The sequence below is a fragment of the Schistocerca cancellata genome, chromosome 5, assembly GCF_023864275.1.
Source record: "Schistocerca cancellata isolate TAMUIC-IGC-003103 chromosome 5, iqSchCanc2.1, whole genome shotgun sequence".
Lineage (NCBI taxonomy): Eukaryota > Metazoa > Arthropoda > Insecta > Orthoptera > Acrididae > Schistocerca > Schistocerca cancellata.
The window spans coordinates 810827331-810843676 of NC_064630.1; the positions used below are offsets into that span (position 1 = coordinate 810827331).

The 16346-nt window shown below is 46.4% G+C and overlaps 1 protein-coding gene across 1 annotated transcript in view; it reads right to left on the reverse strand.

The window, feature by feature from the left end:
- Nucleotides 1-553: 553 nt before the first annotated feature.
- LOC126188815 (uncharacterized) overlaps nt 554-16346 on the reverse strand; it is a 219210-nt gene continuing 203417 nt past the window's right edge. Inside the window, exons 7-8 of the mRNA XM_049930427.1 lie at nt 614-1355; nt 554-569 (exon numbers count right to left, since the gene is read on the reverse strand). Coding sequence (XP_049786384.1) covers nt 554-569; nt 614-1355 — 758 coding nt within the window. The remainder of the gene's footprint in view (nt 570-613; nt 1356-16346) is intronic.

A 16346-nucleotide genomic window follows, 5' to 3' on the forward strand; every position in this document is an offset into this window, starting at 1 on the left:
CGAGGAAAGCCTCGGGTACAATCGGCGCTTTTTCTGATCTGGTGGGGGTTCGGCCACATGCCTTTCTGAAGATGGTAATTCATTTGCTACTCAATCACATAGCTCTTGCAGCGCAACAGATGTGTCATCCAGTGGTGGTTGGGGCCCTATTCTCTCTGATGCTGGTAACTCTTGAGATCCATGAAAACGGTCCTCTGGCGTCGCATTTGTACCAAGCGTCGGATGCAAATCGTCCAATCTCTGATCTGGTTGTAGGTCAGGCACAAGTTTTTCTAAAATTGGTAACGCTTTATCTTGCGAGGAAAGCCTCGGGTACAATCTGCGCTTTTTCTGATCTGGTGGGGGTTCGGCCACATGCCTTTCTGAAGATGGTAATTCATTTGCTACCCAATCACATAGCTGTTGCAGCGTAAACGATGTCTCATCCAGTGGTGGTTGGGGCCCTATTCTCCCTGATGCTGGTAACTCTTCAGATCCATGAAAACGGTTCTCTGGCGTCGCATTTGTACCAAGGGCCGGATGCAAATCGTCCAGTCTCTGATCCGGTTGTAGGTCAGGCACAAGTTTTTCTAAAATTGGTAACGCTTTATCTCGCGAGGAAAGCCTCTGGTACAATATGCGCTTTTTCTGAACTTGTGGGGGTTCAGCCACAAGCCTTTCTGAAGCTGGTAACGATTCATCTAGCGAGAAAAGCCTCCGGTAGAATCTGCGCGATGTCTGATCTGTTGGAGGTTCGCTCACAAGCCTTTCTGAAGATGGTAAAGCATCTGCTGCCAAATCACGTACCTCTGGCTGCGCAGCTGATGTCTGATCCGGTGGTGGTTGGGGCCCTACTCTCTCTGCTGCTGGTAACTCTTGCGTCGCATTTGTACCAAGAGCTGGATGCAAATCGTCCAATCTCTGATCTAGTGGTAACGCTTCATCTGGCAAGTCACGTCTCTCAGGTGACACAGCTGCATCTGGCCTGAAGAATTCGGTCTGAGGTACCGACAGTTTAGAATGCTGCGGAACCACCAGTTCATTCACCACTGGAGACTCTGTACTGTCTTGTGTTTGCTCTGAGTTTGTGGGCTGGTGACTGGGACCGGCGACAGTCACACTGGGTAATGTTCCTTTCGATTCACTTTTTCTCGATATCGCAGTTTTGATTTGACTAGCATCTTCGTATTGGTTGGAGCACTGTGAGAGAATGCGCTGTGCCGATTCACATGGGCAGTAATCAGACGGCTCAGCTGGTAACAGGTCATCTTCTTCAGACAGCAGGCGCCACGCCTCTGACGGCGTCAGAGGCAAGTTCCGTTTGCTAGAGTCCCGACCGCTGCTGCCATCGTCTCGCTCCCTCGGTGACTTCTCACCTGTTTGGTGAAAAAAAAAATGCCCCTCGTCATTATTCCACAGACTTTTAGCATGATCTACATTACTAAATACATATCATTCAATGTTCTGGTACACGTGTAGACATTAGTAAAGGGCTGCTAACAATGAAAATCTTTAGACTACTTTGTACGTCAATGCGACTGTTTTAGCTCCTCTGGCAAGTCTTTATTGCTGGGAAAAGGGTCAGTAACGCACCAGCAGTAGTTGTAGCAATTTTATTTTTTCATTCGGAGATCACTTTTATAAGGACATCGGAGATGTCATGGTAGCAGAAACAGGTCAAAACTAAGAAGTCACTAGGACCTGGTGGAGTCCGAATTCAGAGTGCACTCTTTGGGATTTGTCCCATACTTAGCTGGCATTTATCGTAAATCTATATCGCGAACGAAAATTTCAAGCACACAGAGTACGTTCTCTGATATTTGAGTGAATCCAAGACTTTTTCGTTAACAGAACCCAGTACGTCGTCCTCTGGCGTCGGTGTTCGCTGGAGAAAAAGGCATCGTTAAGAGTGTTCCAAGGAATTGCAATAAGACTGGTCTGTAGGTCTCCATTTACAAACACTGTCTGCCGCATAGGGTGAACAACAATCTGTGATTGTTGATGTCGCTGCTGGGCACAGGGAAGTGTTGTCTAGACAGATAAAAGATGACTTTGATAAAACCTCTCTGTTTATCACGAATGGGCGCTTGCTCATTGTGGGGGGAAATGTAAAAAATGCAGGCGAATTGGTGAAACTATCGTGTAAAGTTCTCATATAGCTTCAATGCTGTACTGCTTGATACTGTCATGTCGACTGAAAATGTAGGCTAAGTGGCACGAAATGGAACTGGCGTATATGGTCGGTTGTAGAGAAGGTGAATGATCGACTTGGATTTATTGGGAGAATTCTAGCATACTGCAGCTCATCATACTGGTCACTTGTTCAACCCACTCTTGAATGCTGCACGAATGCTTAGGATTACTACACTGTAGGATTAAAGAAACACACCATAACAATTTAGAGGCGTACTCCTAGATTTAGCACCGGTAGGTTCGATCAAAAGGCAAGTGATACAGAAATGTTTCTTGAACTGAAATGGGATTCCTGAAGAAGATAATTCACTATTTTCGCAAAACGCTGTTAAGAGAATTTAGAGTACCGGCATCTGCGACAGGCTATAGAATGATCCTACTGCCATCTACGTACATTTCGCACAAGTACCACGCGGACAAGGCAGAAGTCAAGGGTTGAAGGGAAGCGTACAATAGACATCCAGTTTCCCTTTCTTCATTTTCTAGTGGATCAGGTAAAGGAACGACTAAAAGTGTTAAAAGGCCATGCCAGTCACCCTATGGTAACTGTAAAAATGGGTAAGTTAAAGTGGTTGCGGTTGCATTGAAGTTTAAGAATCAGAAAATATTAAGATACTTACTTGCCTAGCTTGACGAGGAGGGGGCAAGTAGTTGGCCATGGCTTTATGGCTGGTCCTGTGCTAACCCGAATTCTGCCTGAAGTAATTTACAGAAACCACAGGGAGTCTAAATCAGAATGGCTGGATAGAGATTCGAGCCGTAACCGCACAAATATACGGCCAACCTGTCGGAAACAGCGCCTCCTACGTTATTTAACAGTGTAAAGATCTAGTACTACTCTATTCATTCATATCACGTACGAATCACTTCAGGGGTTATACGACTCGCCGCATCACTGGCATTTATAAGGCAAACATGTCGCCCAGGGCTCTGAAAACGACGGGCACCTCAGGGAGCTCAGCATTGGTTTGGTTTGCTGGCTACGGAATTGGCGAACCTGAGTTTCCTGTTCTGTGGACGGCGAGCGCCGCCAGTCTTCTGCGAACGTCATCTGTCAACGTACTTCAGTGACCACCGTTCGGCGCGCTGGTGGAACTTTGTGTGTCACAGGGAACGGGGATCTTGGCTTAACCGCCCCTATCACGAGGTTGGTAGAAATCTCTATAGAAAAGGTTTTACTGCGCGCCAATAGCATGCATGGCTCTCGAGGCGTAACAGTCGGTAGCGGCAATAACTGGGAAACGTGCGGCGCCTCACAGGGTGTAAAGATTACCCTGGTAAGCGGTGCTCTCTGTCCGTGACGTGCATATGTCCCTAGTTGCTCGTGGAGTCGAGATGGCACCCTCGAACTTGCCCAAACTACCTCCCAGTATAATTGGTGTACAGCTAGTGGGTATCAACTCCCAAAGTAACGAGAGGGATCGTATCGTCTGCAGTCCTGATACAGGAATTGTTCCTAACAGTTCAGTTTATAGTAACAGAGCGCACTTTGATAGAGGGACTGTATTTTTAATAATAAAAAGAAAAGGGGGCAAGTCTGAAAAAGCTTCACCTTTCTACATGCAAAAGGGTTTAGCGGGCACTGATGACACCTTAAAATCTGTAAAGCGGCTCAGGAATAGGACAGTGTTGGTTGAAACATGTGGTTCCCAACGAGCAACAAACCTCTACACACCTTAAGGCCTCTGCGAAGATATTACAGAAAGGAAGCTACCACAACACCTTGAACTAAAGCAAACGTGTGGAGTCGTTCTGAGATATTACAGACACTTCCAAAGAAGAGCTGAAGGATGAGTGGCACTGGTTGCTGACACTGTAGAGTTTCCAGCACTCCAGTATGCCATACCCCCGTAAGCAGAGCAGTACTGCGACTGCCACTGCCATGTGGAACAGCACCCTTACGTAATATTTTGAATCAATACTTTTGAACGCGGTGCAAAAAAATCAGATCGCTCCAATACTTTCGAGCACAACCACTGCGATTGGCTGTTTCGTTTTAATGCCCACTAAAATATTATGCAGCGATTGATTGTTTCATTTTAACACTACAGTGTTGTTGTCAGCAGAAGGTTTGCCGAAGTGGAATTGTTAAGACGTGGCTTGGTGCACGATGATAATGATGGCGCCATTGATAAGGGGACGCGCTTACCGTCACCTTGGATGGTGACGTCATTGACCCAACATACAGGCCACTCACACTAGCACTTTCTACGTTCTTCGGCAGTGGCGTGGCAAGGTTTAACAATTCATTCAAGTGCAAAACGAACAAGAGTCAGCATGGATATACCTACTACAGTAATCCAAAAGGGCTGTGTTCAAAGACAGAAGTTAATATTACTACCTATTATGATCTATTTTGCCTTATTTTATTACTACGATAAATGTTTTGTACCCAAATTTACTGGTGTTTAGCGTCTTGAAAGTAGGGCATGGCAGTCGACCATGGCCTGTCTTGCTCTATGCTCTTTGAGGCAACAAGCGTGTGGATGACACTCTTATCTGCTTCACGAGGTTTTAATGCAACGAGAGAAAGCTCGGAATGTAAATTTGGCAGCTGATCAGTTCTTGTATACTGTTTGTCAGGCTGGGATCTACAGCAGGAGATCGAAAAAGAATTACCCGATTTGTTACTCGAACCTTAAAACTGCCCATTACCGCCACAGACACACAACACGGAACACTCATTGTAAAACACTGCACGAAAATGGCGGCACAAAGATGACACTCCCGAGCCAAGGGCAGATGGGGGAGGGGGGACCTGGAGGAGGGGGGAAAACAGGGAGGGAGGAGAGGAAAAAACGAAAAACGGTGGGGGGGGGACCAAAGAGGGAGAGGACTCATAAGGGGGGAGAGGGGCAGGGCAGACGCGAGAGGGAATGAGAAGAGGCAGAGAAGGGAAATGCAAAAGGACTCGGGGGAGAGAAGGGGGCAGAGAGAGGGGAGGTGGGGCAAAAAGAGGATGGAAGGGGAGGGGAGAGGGAGTCCGGGAAAAGGACAGAGGAAAGGAGGGGAAGTGAGGTTCAGAGTCCCCTATTCCACGTTCAGTTGTAGGTCTGTTTTGCCCAGTTGGATAACTGGGGTAGGTTATGGACACTCAAGCCACCGAAGGGGCTTTCAACGCAAATACTTGCACTCTATTACCGATCCACAAGAAATAATAGTAGTTACTGTTGTCAGTGCACATACACTATGTGATCAAAAATATTCGGACACCTCCGAAAACATACGTATTACGTATTAGGTGCACTGTGCTGCCACCTACTGCCAGGTACTCCATATCAGCAACTTCAGTGGTCATTAGACATCGTGAGAGAGCAGAATGTGGCCCGCAGAACTCGCATACTTCGAACGTGGTCAGGTGATTGGGTGTCACATATGTCATATCTCTGTACGTGAGATTTTCACACTCCTAAACATCCCTAGGTCCTCTGTTTCCGACGTGATAGTGAAGTGGAAATATGAAGGGACACTTACAGGCTGACTTCGTCTGTTGACTGACAGAGACTGCCGACAATTGAAGAGGGTCATAATGTGTAGTAGGCAGACACCTATCAAGACCATCCCACAGGAATTCCAAACTGCATCAGGATCCACTGCAAGTACTATGATAGTTAGGCGGGAGGTGAGAAAACTTGGATTTCATGGTCGAGCGGCGGCTAATAATCCACACATCACGCCGGTCAATGCTAAACGACGCCTCCCTTGGTGTAAAGAGCGTAAACATTGGCCGATTGAACAGTGGAAAAATGTTCTGTGAAGTGACGAATCGCGGTACGTAATGTGGCGATCCGATGGCAGAGTGTGAGTATGGCGAATGCCCAGTGAACATCATCTGTCAGCGTGTGTAGTGCCAACAGTAAAATTTAGAGGCGGTGGTGTTATGGTGTGGTCGTATTTTTCATGGAGGGGGCTGCACCCCTTGTAGCTTTGCGTGGCACTATCAGGGCACAGGCCTACATTGATATTTTAAGCGCCTTCTTGCCACCTGTTGTTGAAGAGCAATTCGGGGATGGCGACTGCATCTTTTTACGCGATCTAGTACCTGTTCGCAATGCACGGTATGTGGCGTTACGCGACAATAATATCCCTGTAATGAATTGGCCTGCACAGAGTCCTGACCAGAATCCTACAGAACACCTTTGGGATGTTTTGGAACGGCGACTTTGTGTCAGGCCTCACTGACCGACATCGATACTTCTCCTGAGTGCAGCACTCCGTGAAGAATGGGCTGACATTCCCCAAGAGACCTTCCGGTACCTGACAGAACGTATGCCTGCGAGAGTGGAAGCTGTTATCAAGGCTAAGGGTGGGGCAACACCATACTGAATTCCAGCATTACCGAAGGAGGTCACCACGAAATTTTAAGTTGTGGTGTGCGTACTGTAAGACCTTCGGTACACACACCATCAGATTATTTGACTTGTCGCTCTAGCGAAGTAGGTGTGTGTCAGCAATATGTCTCGTGGTCTTATCGCGGCGTGTTTGTCTTCTGCCGTTAGGTCAGACGATAGAAATGCCACTTGCACGCTTAGAGTAGCAGATTGACGGTGACCAACTCTAAACAGAACTTGATTGTTCCATAAAAACACGGGAGAACTGCCGGATATCAGTAACTTCCTGCCACGATGTTTCGGCGCAGAGTCTTCTGGCCATCTTCAGGTGAATGCCACTGTAGTAGTACTGGCGAGTACGCGCTGAGCTCCGCTATTTAAAGCCTTCTGAGGTGACATTGCGCATGCGCTGCTCAGCGTGCGCGTTCATAACGGCTCCGTGCGCTGCGCCTCGCGCCCTCCACTGCGAAAGCCTGGCGTATCGGTGTCAGGTCGATTTTCATCTTTATGCAGATAACTACGTCGACTACGAAGTTTCTCTATAACAGGATTCCAAGCAGAGTTCAGCTGATAACCGCTATCTCGATTGATGAGAGTCTCGTTGTCAGACAATCTTATTTCCACAGATTCATTGATAATCGAGCTCCAAAAGTTTGATGTATGGGCCAAAATTTTTGTGTCGTTGTAATTCATGGAATGGTCTGTGGAAATACAATGTTCGGCGATTGCGGACTTGGTGGGTTGGAGAAGGCGAGTATGCCGTTGGTGTTCCACAATGCGTTCCTGCACAGTTCGTGTTGTTTGCCCTATATATGATTTGCCGCATTCACACGGAATTTTGTAAACACCTGGTTTACGCAGGCCCAGGTCGTCTTTAACGGATCCCACGAAATTTTGGAAGGAGGGCGAAAGATGACTCTCACTTGATACTTTCTCAATATTCTGCCTATCTGTGAAGAAATATTCCCAATAAATGGTAGATAAACAGTCGACCTGAAGGCCTCTTCCTCTTCCTTGTTCCGTCGTTTGTAGGTCTTCATCACTCTGTTCACTTGCCTAGGTGAAAAGCCATTCTTCAAAAATACTTTTTGCAGGTGTTCCAGTTCCGCTTGAAGACTGTCGGCGTCAGAGATAGTATGGGCACGGTGGACCAAGGTTTTGAGAACGCCCATTGTTTGTGCTGAATGGTGGCAACTAGTAGCTCGTAGATACAGGTCTGTATGAGTGGGCTTTCTGTACACCGAGTGACAAAGTGTGCCATCACTCTTCCGTCGCACCAAGACGTCTAAAAATGGCAGACAACCATCTCTCTCTATCTCCATGGTAAATTTTATGTTTTCATGTACGGAGTTCATGTGACGTAAAAATTCTTGGAGACAGTCCAGACCATGAGGCCACACTATAAAAGTGTCGTCAACGTACCGTCAAAATACTGTCGGTTTAAAAGTGGCAGAGTCGAGTGCTCTCTCCTCAAAATCCTCCATAAAAAGATTGGCCACCAGGGGAGACAAAGGACTCCCCATGGCGACACCATCAGATTGTTCGTAAAATTCGTTGTTAAATATAAAATATGTAGAGGAGAGAGTGTACTCAAACAACGGTGTAATGTCTGCACCAAACATATTGCCAATGAGATGTAGTGAGTCCACCAGAGGCACCTTTGTAAACAGTGAAACCACATCAAAACTGACCAATAAATCACTACTTTGCAGTTGTAGTGACCGAAGTCGACTGATAAAATCACCAGTATTCTTTATGTGATGTGCACACTTGCCTATCACTGGTTTGAGCAGAGATGCCAAGAATTTTGCTAGGTCGTAGGTGGCTGCTCCAATGTTACTCACAATTGGACGTAATGGCACATTTTCCTTGTGGATCTTAGGCAGTCCATATAGCCTAGGTGGAACTGAACTGTTTGGTTTCAGTCTCTTGATGACCTCCTTCGGTAGAGAACTATTTGATAAAAGTTCTGCTGTTTTTCGCGCTACTCTACTCGTGGGATCCTTATCGATTTTGCGATACGTTGAATCACATAATAAAACATTGATCTTATTAATATAGTCATCCCTTGGTATGAGGACAGTAGCGTTTCCTTTGTCAGATTTTAAGACAAAGGAAACGCTACAAGCATTACGTGGATGATGGGGAGAGTTTTCTAGGCAAAAGAGGGAGAATAATAGGACGTGGTGGAATCCTGAATAAAGCCAACCCGATTTCAGAAAAAAAAGTGTTGCAGCACTTAATGAATGCTACCCGTACGAGTAGTAAATAATATAGCGTGTTCAGTCAGCCGCAAAGTTGGTAGAACCGTCTATTCCATAGCTATTTTAGTGTTTTATAATAACGCAGTTGTAAGGGTAAAAAATTTAAAACAGCTAATTTAAAATCCCCGCCCCCCATGAACCATGGACCTTGCCGTTGGTGGGGAGGCTTGCGTGCCTCAACGATACAGATAGCCGTACCGTAGGTGCAACCACAACGGAGAGGTATCTGTTGAGAGGCCAGACAAACGTGTGGTTCCTGAGGAGGGGCAGCAGCCTTTTCAGTAGTTGCAGGGGCAACAGTCTGGATGATTGACTGATCTGGCCTTGTAACACTAACCAAAACGACCTTGCTGTGCTGGTACTGGGAACGGCTGAAAGCAAGGGGCAACTACAGCCGTAATTTTTCCAGAGGGCATGCACATTTACTGTATGGTTAAATGATGATGGCGTCCTCTTGGGTAAAATATTCCGGAGGTAAAATAGTCCCCCATTCGGATCTCTGGGCGGGGACTACTCAAGAGGACGTCGTTATCAGGAGAAAGAAAACTGGCATTCTACGGATCGAAGCGTGGAATGTTAGATCCCTTAATCGGGCAGGTAGGTTAGAAAATTTAAAAAGGGACATGGATAGGTTAAAGTTAGATATAGTGGGAATTAGTGAAGTTCGGTGGCAGGAGGAACAAGACTTTTGGTCAAGTGAATACAGGGTTATGAATACAAAATCAAATATCGGTAATGCAGGATTAGGTTTAATAATGAATAAAAAAATAGGAGTGCGGGTAAGCTACTACAAACAGCATAGTGAACGCATTATAGTGGCCAAGATAGACACGAAGCCCACGCCTACTACAGTAGTACAAGTTTATATGCCAACTACCGCTGCAGATGACGAAGAAATTGAAGAAATGTATGATGAGATAAAAGAAATTTTCCAGGTAGTGAAGGGAGACGAAAATTTAATAGTCATGGGTGACTGTAATTCGACAGTAGGAAAAGGGAGAGAAGGAAACGTAGTAGGTGAATATGGCTTGGGGCTAAGTAATGAAAGAGGAAGCCGTCTGGTAGTCTTTTGCACAGAGCATAACTTAATCATAGCTAACACTTGGTTCAAGAATCATAAAAGAAGGTTGTATACATGGAAGAATCCTGGAGACACTAAAAGGTTTCAGATAGATTATATAATGGTAAGACAGAGATTTAGGAACCAGGTTTTAACTTGTAGGATATTTCCAGGGGCAGATGTGGACTCTGACCACAATCTATTGTTTATGAACTGTCGATTAAAACTGAAGAAATTGCAAAAAGGTGGGAATTTAAGGAGATGGGACCTGGATAAAGTGACTAAACCAGAGGTTGTACATAGTTTCAGGGACAGCATAAGAGAACAATCGACAAGAATGGGGGAAAGAAATACAGTAGAAGAAGAACGGGTAGCTTTGAGGGATGAAGTAGTAAAGGCGGCAGAGGATCAAGTAGTTAAAAAGACGAGGGCTAGTAGAAATCTTTGGGTAACAGAAGATATATTGAATTTATTTGATGAAAGGAGAAAATATAAAAATGCAGTAAGTGAAGCAGGCAAAAAGGAATACAAACGTCTCAAAAATGAGATCGACAGGAAGTGCAAAATGGCTAAGCAGGCATGGCTATAGGACAAATGTAAGGATGTAGAGGTTTATCTCACTAGGGGTAAGATACATACAGCCTACAGGAAAATTAAAGAGACCGTTGTAGAAAAGAGAGCCACTTGTATGAATATAAAGAGCTCAGATGGAAACCCAGTTCTAAGCAAAGAGGGGAAAGCGGACAGGTGGAAGGAGTATATAGAGGGTCTATACAAGGGCGATGTACTTAAGGACAATATTATGGAAATGGAAGAGGATGTAGATGAAGATGAATTGGGAGATACGATACTGCGGGAAGAGTTTGACAGAGCACTGAAAGACCTGAGTCGAAACAAGGCCCCGGGAGTAGACATCATTCCATTGGAACTACTGACGGCCTTGGGAGAGCCAGTTCTGACAAAACTCTACCATCTGGTGAGCAAGATGTATGAGACAGGCGAAATTCCCTCAGACTTCAAGATGAATATAACAATTCCAATCCCAAAGAAAGCAGGTGTTGACAGATGTGAAAATTACCGAACTATCAGTTTAATAAATCACAGCTGCAAATTACTAACGCGAATTATTTACAGACGAATGGAAAAACTGGTAGAAGCCGACCTCGGGGAAGATCAGTTTGGATTTCGTAGAAATACTGGAACACGTGAGGCAATACTGACCTTACGACTTATCTTAGAAGAAAGATTAAGGAAAGGCAAACCTACGTTTCTAGCATTTGTAGACTTAGAGAAAGCTTTTGACAATGTTGACTGGAATACTCTCTTTCAAATTCTAAAGCTGGCAGGGGTAAAATACAGGGAGCGAAAGGCTATTTGTACAGAAACCAGATGGCAGTGATAAGAGTCGAGGGGCATGAAAGGGAAGCAATGGTTGGGAAGGGAGTGAGACAGGGTTGTAGCCTCTCTCCGATGTTATTCAGTATGTATATTGAGGAAGCAGTGAAGGAAACAAAAAAAAAAAAAAATTGGAGTAGGTATTAAAATCCAGGGAGAAGAAATAAAAACTTTGAGGTTCGCCGATGAGATTGTAATTCTGTCAGAGACAGCAAAGGACTTGGAAGAGCAGTTGAACGGAATGGACAGTGTCTTGAAAGGAGGATATAAGATGAATATCAAGAAAAGTGAAACGAGGATAACGGAATGTAGTCGAATTAAGTCTTGTGATGCTGCGGGAATTAGATTAGGAAATGAGACGCTTAAAGTAGTAAAGGAGTCTTGCTATTTGGGGAGCAAAATAACCGATGATGGTCGAAGTAGAGAGGATATAAAATGTAGACTGGCAATGGCAAGGAAAGCGTTTCTGAAGAACAGAAGCTTGTTAACATCGAGTATAAAGTTAAGTGTCAGGAAGTCGTTTCTGAAAGTATTTGTATGGAGTGTAGCCATGTATGGAAGTGAAACATGGACAACAAATAGTTTGGACAAGAAGAGAATAGAAGCTTTTGAAATGTGGTGCTATAGAAGAATGTTGAAGATTAGTTGGGTAGATGACATAACTAATGAGGAGGTGTTGAATAGGATTGGGGAGAAGAGAAGTTTGTGGCACAACTTGACTAGAAGAAGGGATGGGTAGGTAGGACAACTGAGGCATCAAGGGATCACCAATTTAGTATTGGAGGGCAGCGTGGAGGGTAAAAATCTTATTGTGATCTCCGGGAAGACGGAAGAAGAATATTTAGCCAATGTCCGAACATTATTTCAGGTCTTGCGACAAAATTGTCTTCGCTTGCGGAAGGACAAATGTGTGTTTTTTGCTCGTGATTTGCCATACCTGGGACATGTACTCAATGCCCAAGGCATACATCCCAGTCCCACGCACCTTCGTGCCATACAAGACTTGCCTTTGCCGCAGAATTTGAAGCAGCTACAGAGTGTGCTGGGAAAAATAAATTACTGTAACAGATATGTGCCACACGCCTCCGCTTCATCGCTTACGCCATAAAGGTGTTCCGCTCGTCTGGTCGACGGAATGTGAACGCGCCTTTCGCCAGTTGAAATCGGTGTTGCTTTCTAATACTTGCCTTACGCCTTTCGATCCCCAGAAACCCCTTTGTTGATGGTAGATGCGTCGGATTTCGGGATCGGAGCTGTGCTTGCGCACAAAGATGGTTCGCATGATCGCCCTATTGCCTTTGCGTCCAAATTGCTCTCGTCAGCGCAAAGAAATTATTCACAGGTCGAGAAAGAAGCTTTGGCTCTCGTGTTTGGTGTTACAAAGTTTCATGATTTCTTGTATGGTCGTCACTTTACCATCATCACAGACCACAAACCTTTGACATCGCTTTTTCATCCGAACAAGCCTGTACCTCCACGTACAGCACAGAAATTCATTCGCTGGTCTATTTTCCTCTCGCAGTACCGCTACGATATCTTGTATCGGTCCACTGCTAAGCACGGAAACGCCGATGCGTTGTCCCGTTTGCCTGTTGCTGAGGACAGAGCATTCGATTCTTCCGAACTTGCTTGCATGTTCATTGACTCGGAAACCGATGCCGTGGTCGAATCGTTTCCGATTGATTTCCTTCGTGTAGGTACAGCCACAGCTGCTGACCCTGTCCTTGCTACCGTTTTGCGTTTTGTTGCTACTCAATGGCCCTTGTCAAAGTCACGGATCGAGGATCCGTTGGTTCGCCGATTTTTTGCTCACAAGGAGAGACTTTTTTGTTCGACGTAGTGTTTTGCTATTGCGTTCTGATAATGATCAGTCCAGGGTCGTGGTCCCACGTTCGTTACAGTCCTCTGTCTTACGGCTTCTCCACCAAGGACATTGAGGTATAGTGAGAACGAAACAACTTACTCGTCAGCACTGTACTTGGTTCGGAATCGATGCTGCGATTACGCATATGTGCTCTTCTTGCATGGCCTGTGCCGAACAACAATCCGCACCACCGCGGAACTTCTTTGCATGGCCAAAAGCCACTTCCCCTTGGCAACGCTTACACATCGATTTTGCTGGTCCATTCTGGAATGCTCGATGGTTGGTTGTGGTCGATTCATTCAGTAATTTTCCTTTTGTCGTCTGGATGTCTTCCACGACGTCTTCTGCCACCATCCAAGCGTTTTCCGCTATCTTTTTCATTGAAGGTCTTCCACAGACTATTGTTTCCGACCATGGACCACAATTCATGTCCGCAGAATTTCAGTCATTCTGCAAGGCCAATGGTATTCAACATCTGACATCCGCGCCGTTTTCGCCTCAGTCAGACTGTGCCGCCGAAAGATTGGTCCGGACTTTCAAGTCACAGATGTTGAAATTGAAAGAGTCGCATTCTCGGGAGGACGCGTTATTGCTCTTTTTGTCCTCGTATCGCTCTCAGCCCCTCGATGGTCGCTCGCCGGCTGAGGTGCTTCACGGTCGCTCTCATCGAACCTTGATGTCTTTGCTACATCCACCGCATAAGGTTCATGTGCAGCGGCGGACACCTGCTTTTGCCCCAGGCGACGTTGTATACTTTCGCAACTATCGCGGTTCACGGCGTTGGCTCGCAGTGCGCATTCTTCGCTGCCTCGGCCGCGCTATGTATCTGGTTTTGGGGGCCTCTGGTGAGGTGCGTCGGCATCTCAATCAGCTGCGCCTCTGTCGTCGCATGGGTTCTGCCGCTCCCCGTCTGCTTTCAGCGACGGTGCCGTCCGGTCAGCGCCCTGGGGACCCATCTACTGGCTCGCCTCATCCCCAGGTGTTACCGACGCTGCCTTCCATTTTGCCCCATGGCGACGCGCCGCCGCCGCCGCCGCCGCCGCCGCCGGCGACGCCCGCAGTGGACGCGTCGCTGCAACCGCCGGGCGCCTCCCTGGGTCACGTGCCGCCGATAGCTTCCCGTGACCAGCTATCCTCCGCCATGGAACTCTTGCCCGCTTCGGACCATCTGTCGTCTTCGCCAGTCGGGTGCTCCGACTCGATGGAGGTCGACCCTTCGGCCCCTCTTGTCTCTCTACGGGCGCATACACCGCATGTTGGCGTGCACCCTGGACTGGGTTTTCAGGCGTTTCCTAGCTCCCGTCGGACCGAATGGCCGGGTGCGGGTGGCACAGACTCGCCTGTTGTTAGGCTCCCCATCTCGTCGCATACGTCAACATGGGGTCCTCCCCACGGCGGGCGGAAGCCTTATAACACCACCGTTCGCCGATTTGCGGGGGAGGAATGTGGTGTCACCGCCAGACACCACACTTGCTAGGTGGCAGCTTTTAAATCGGCCGCGGTCCGCTAGTATACGACGGACCCGCGTGTCGCCACTGTCAGTAATTGCAGACCGAGCGCCGCCACACGGCAGGTCTAGAGAGACATTCTAGCACTCGACCCAGTTGTACAGCCGACTTAGCCAGAGATGGATCACTGACAACTACGCTCTCATTTGCCGAGACGATAGTTAGCATAGCCTTCAGCTACGTCATTTGCTACGACCTAGCAAGGTGCCATAGCATTTGATATTGAGATTATAACATGTACCGTCAAGAGCGATGTACACCAATTGTGGATTAAAGTTAAGTATTACATCAACTACGTACTTTATTTGCTACTATTAATTCCCTTAACTGTTCCAGACCTCAAGCCAGTCAGCGTGTAATTAAACGCGTGCATTTCGGCCTCCTCTAGCAACACAGTGTTGGCTCTTCTGCCAACACTTCAGGTGGCACCTTCTGTCATCATAATCCCTAAAGTGCCTGTCAGTGCGTATGATGACCCAGTGTGTGTTGAGAGTGCAAGGTAAGTATCCCGCTCGTTCTTAGAAAACCATTTTGATGCTAGGATGCTATATTTTAGATATACCACTTTAAACGGAATTATATAAAACAGTTTTTTCGATCAGGTTATCGTATCTCAAACACTGACTTAAAATTATCAACGTAGCTTCCGTTTTATTTAAAACTCCTGTTTGTCGTTCTTATCTTAAGGTTGTTCCTAGGTTATTTCAAGCACTGACTTGGAAATTAGCAGCAGATTCTTTTGATTTATTATATCCGACGTACCTTGATTCTTTGAAAGATAAGAATGGCGCTTGCCAAGTTATTGGAATGTCGTACACAACATAAAAAAGTAAAAGGTTTCACACAATTTCTTTTTAAATGAGAGAGGAACGGACGAAGTGCGTCTGCTTTTCGAATCGAACCATTAACCAGCTCAAGCAGGTCAAGCTTTTACACCTTCCTCAACACACTACTGACTAATTGTCTCCGCTTCCCTGTACCTCTCATTTTGCAATGATATTAATTTCTCTGGACTCAGCATTTAAAATGAAAAACATCCACAGGTACAACTTCTTCAGACATGTGTAAAATGCACCTCTTTCAGATAAAAAGAAGAAACACTCCCCTTTCAGATCACGGGTGGCCTACCGGGACCATCCGACCGCCGTGTCATCCGCCAAGGAGGATGCGGATAGGAGGAGCGTGGGGTCAGCACACCACTCTCCCGGTCGTTATGATGGTATTCCTGACCGAAGCCGCTACTATTCGGTCGAGTAGCACCTCAGTTGTCATCACGAGGCTGAGTGCACCCCGAAAAATGGCAACAGCGCATGGTGGCTGGATGGTCACCCATCCAAGTGCCGTCCACGCCCAACAGCGCTTAACTTCGGAGATCTCACGGGAACCAGCGTATCCACTGCGGCAAGGCCATTGCTCCTTTCAGATAACATCAGTAAATTAAATTTAAAAAATACGCAAGTACACTAAGGTGACAAACGTGATGTGGTAGCAATATGCACATATACATTTGGCTGTAGTATCGCGTTCACGAAGTATAAAAGGACAGTGTACTGGCGGAGCTATCATGTGTACTCAGGCGATTCGTATGGTTTCCGACGTGATTAGGGCACGCGACGGTTATTAATAGACTTTGAAAGCCGAGTGTCTTCACTTAACGACCTAGAGCAGCGGTGATTGCGTAGGGTTGTCACTACTAACACACAACCAGGGCTCCGTGACATGACCTCAGAAATCAATGTGAGATTTACGACG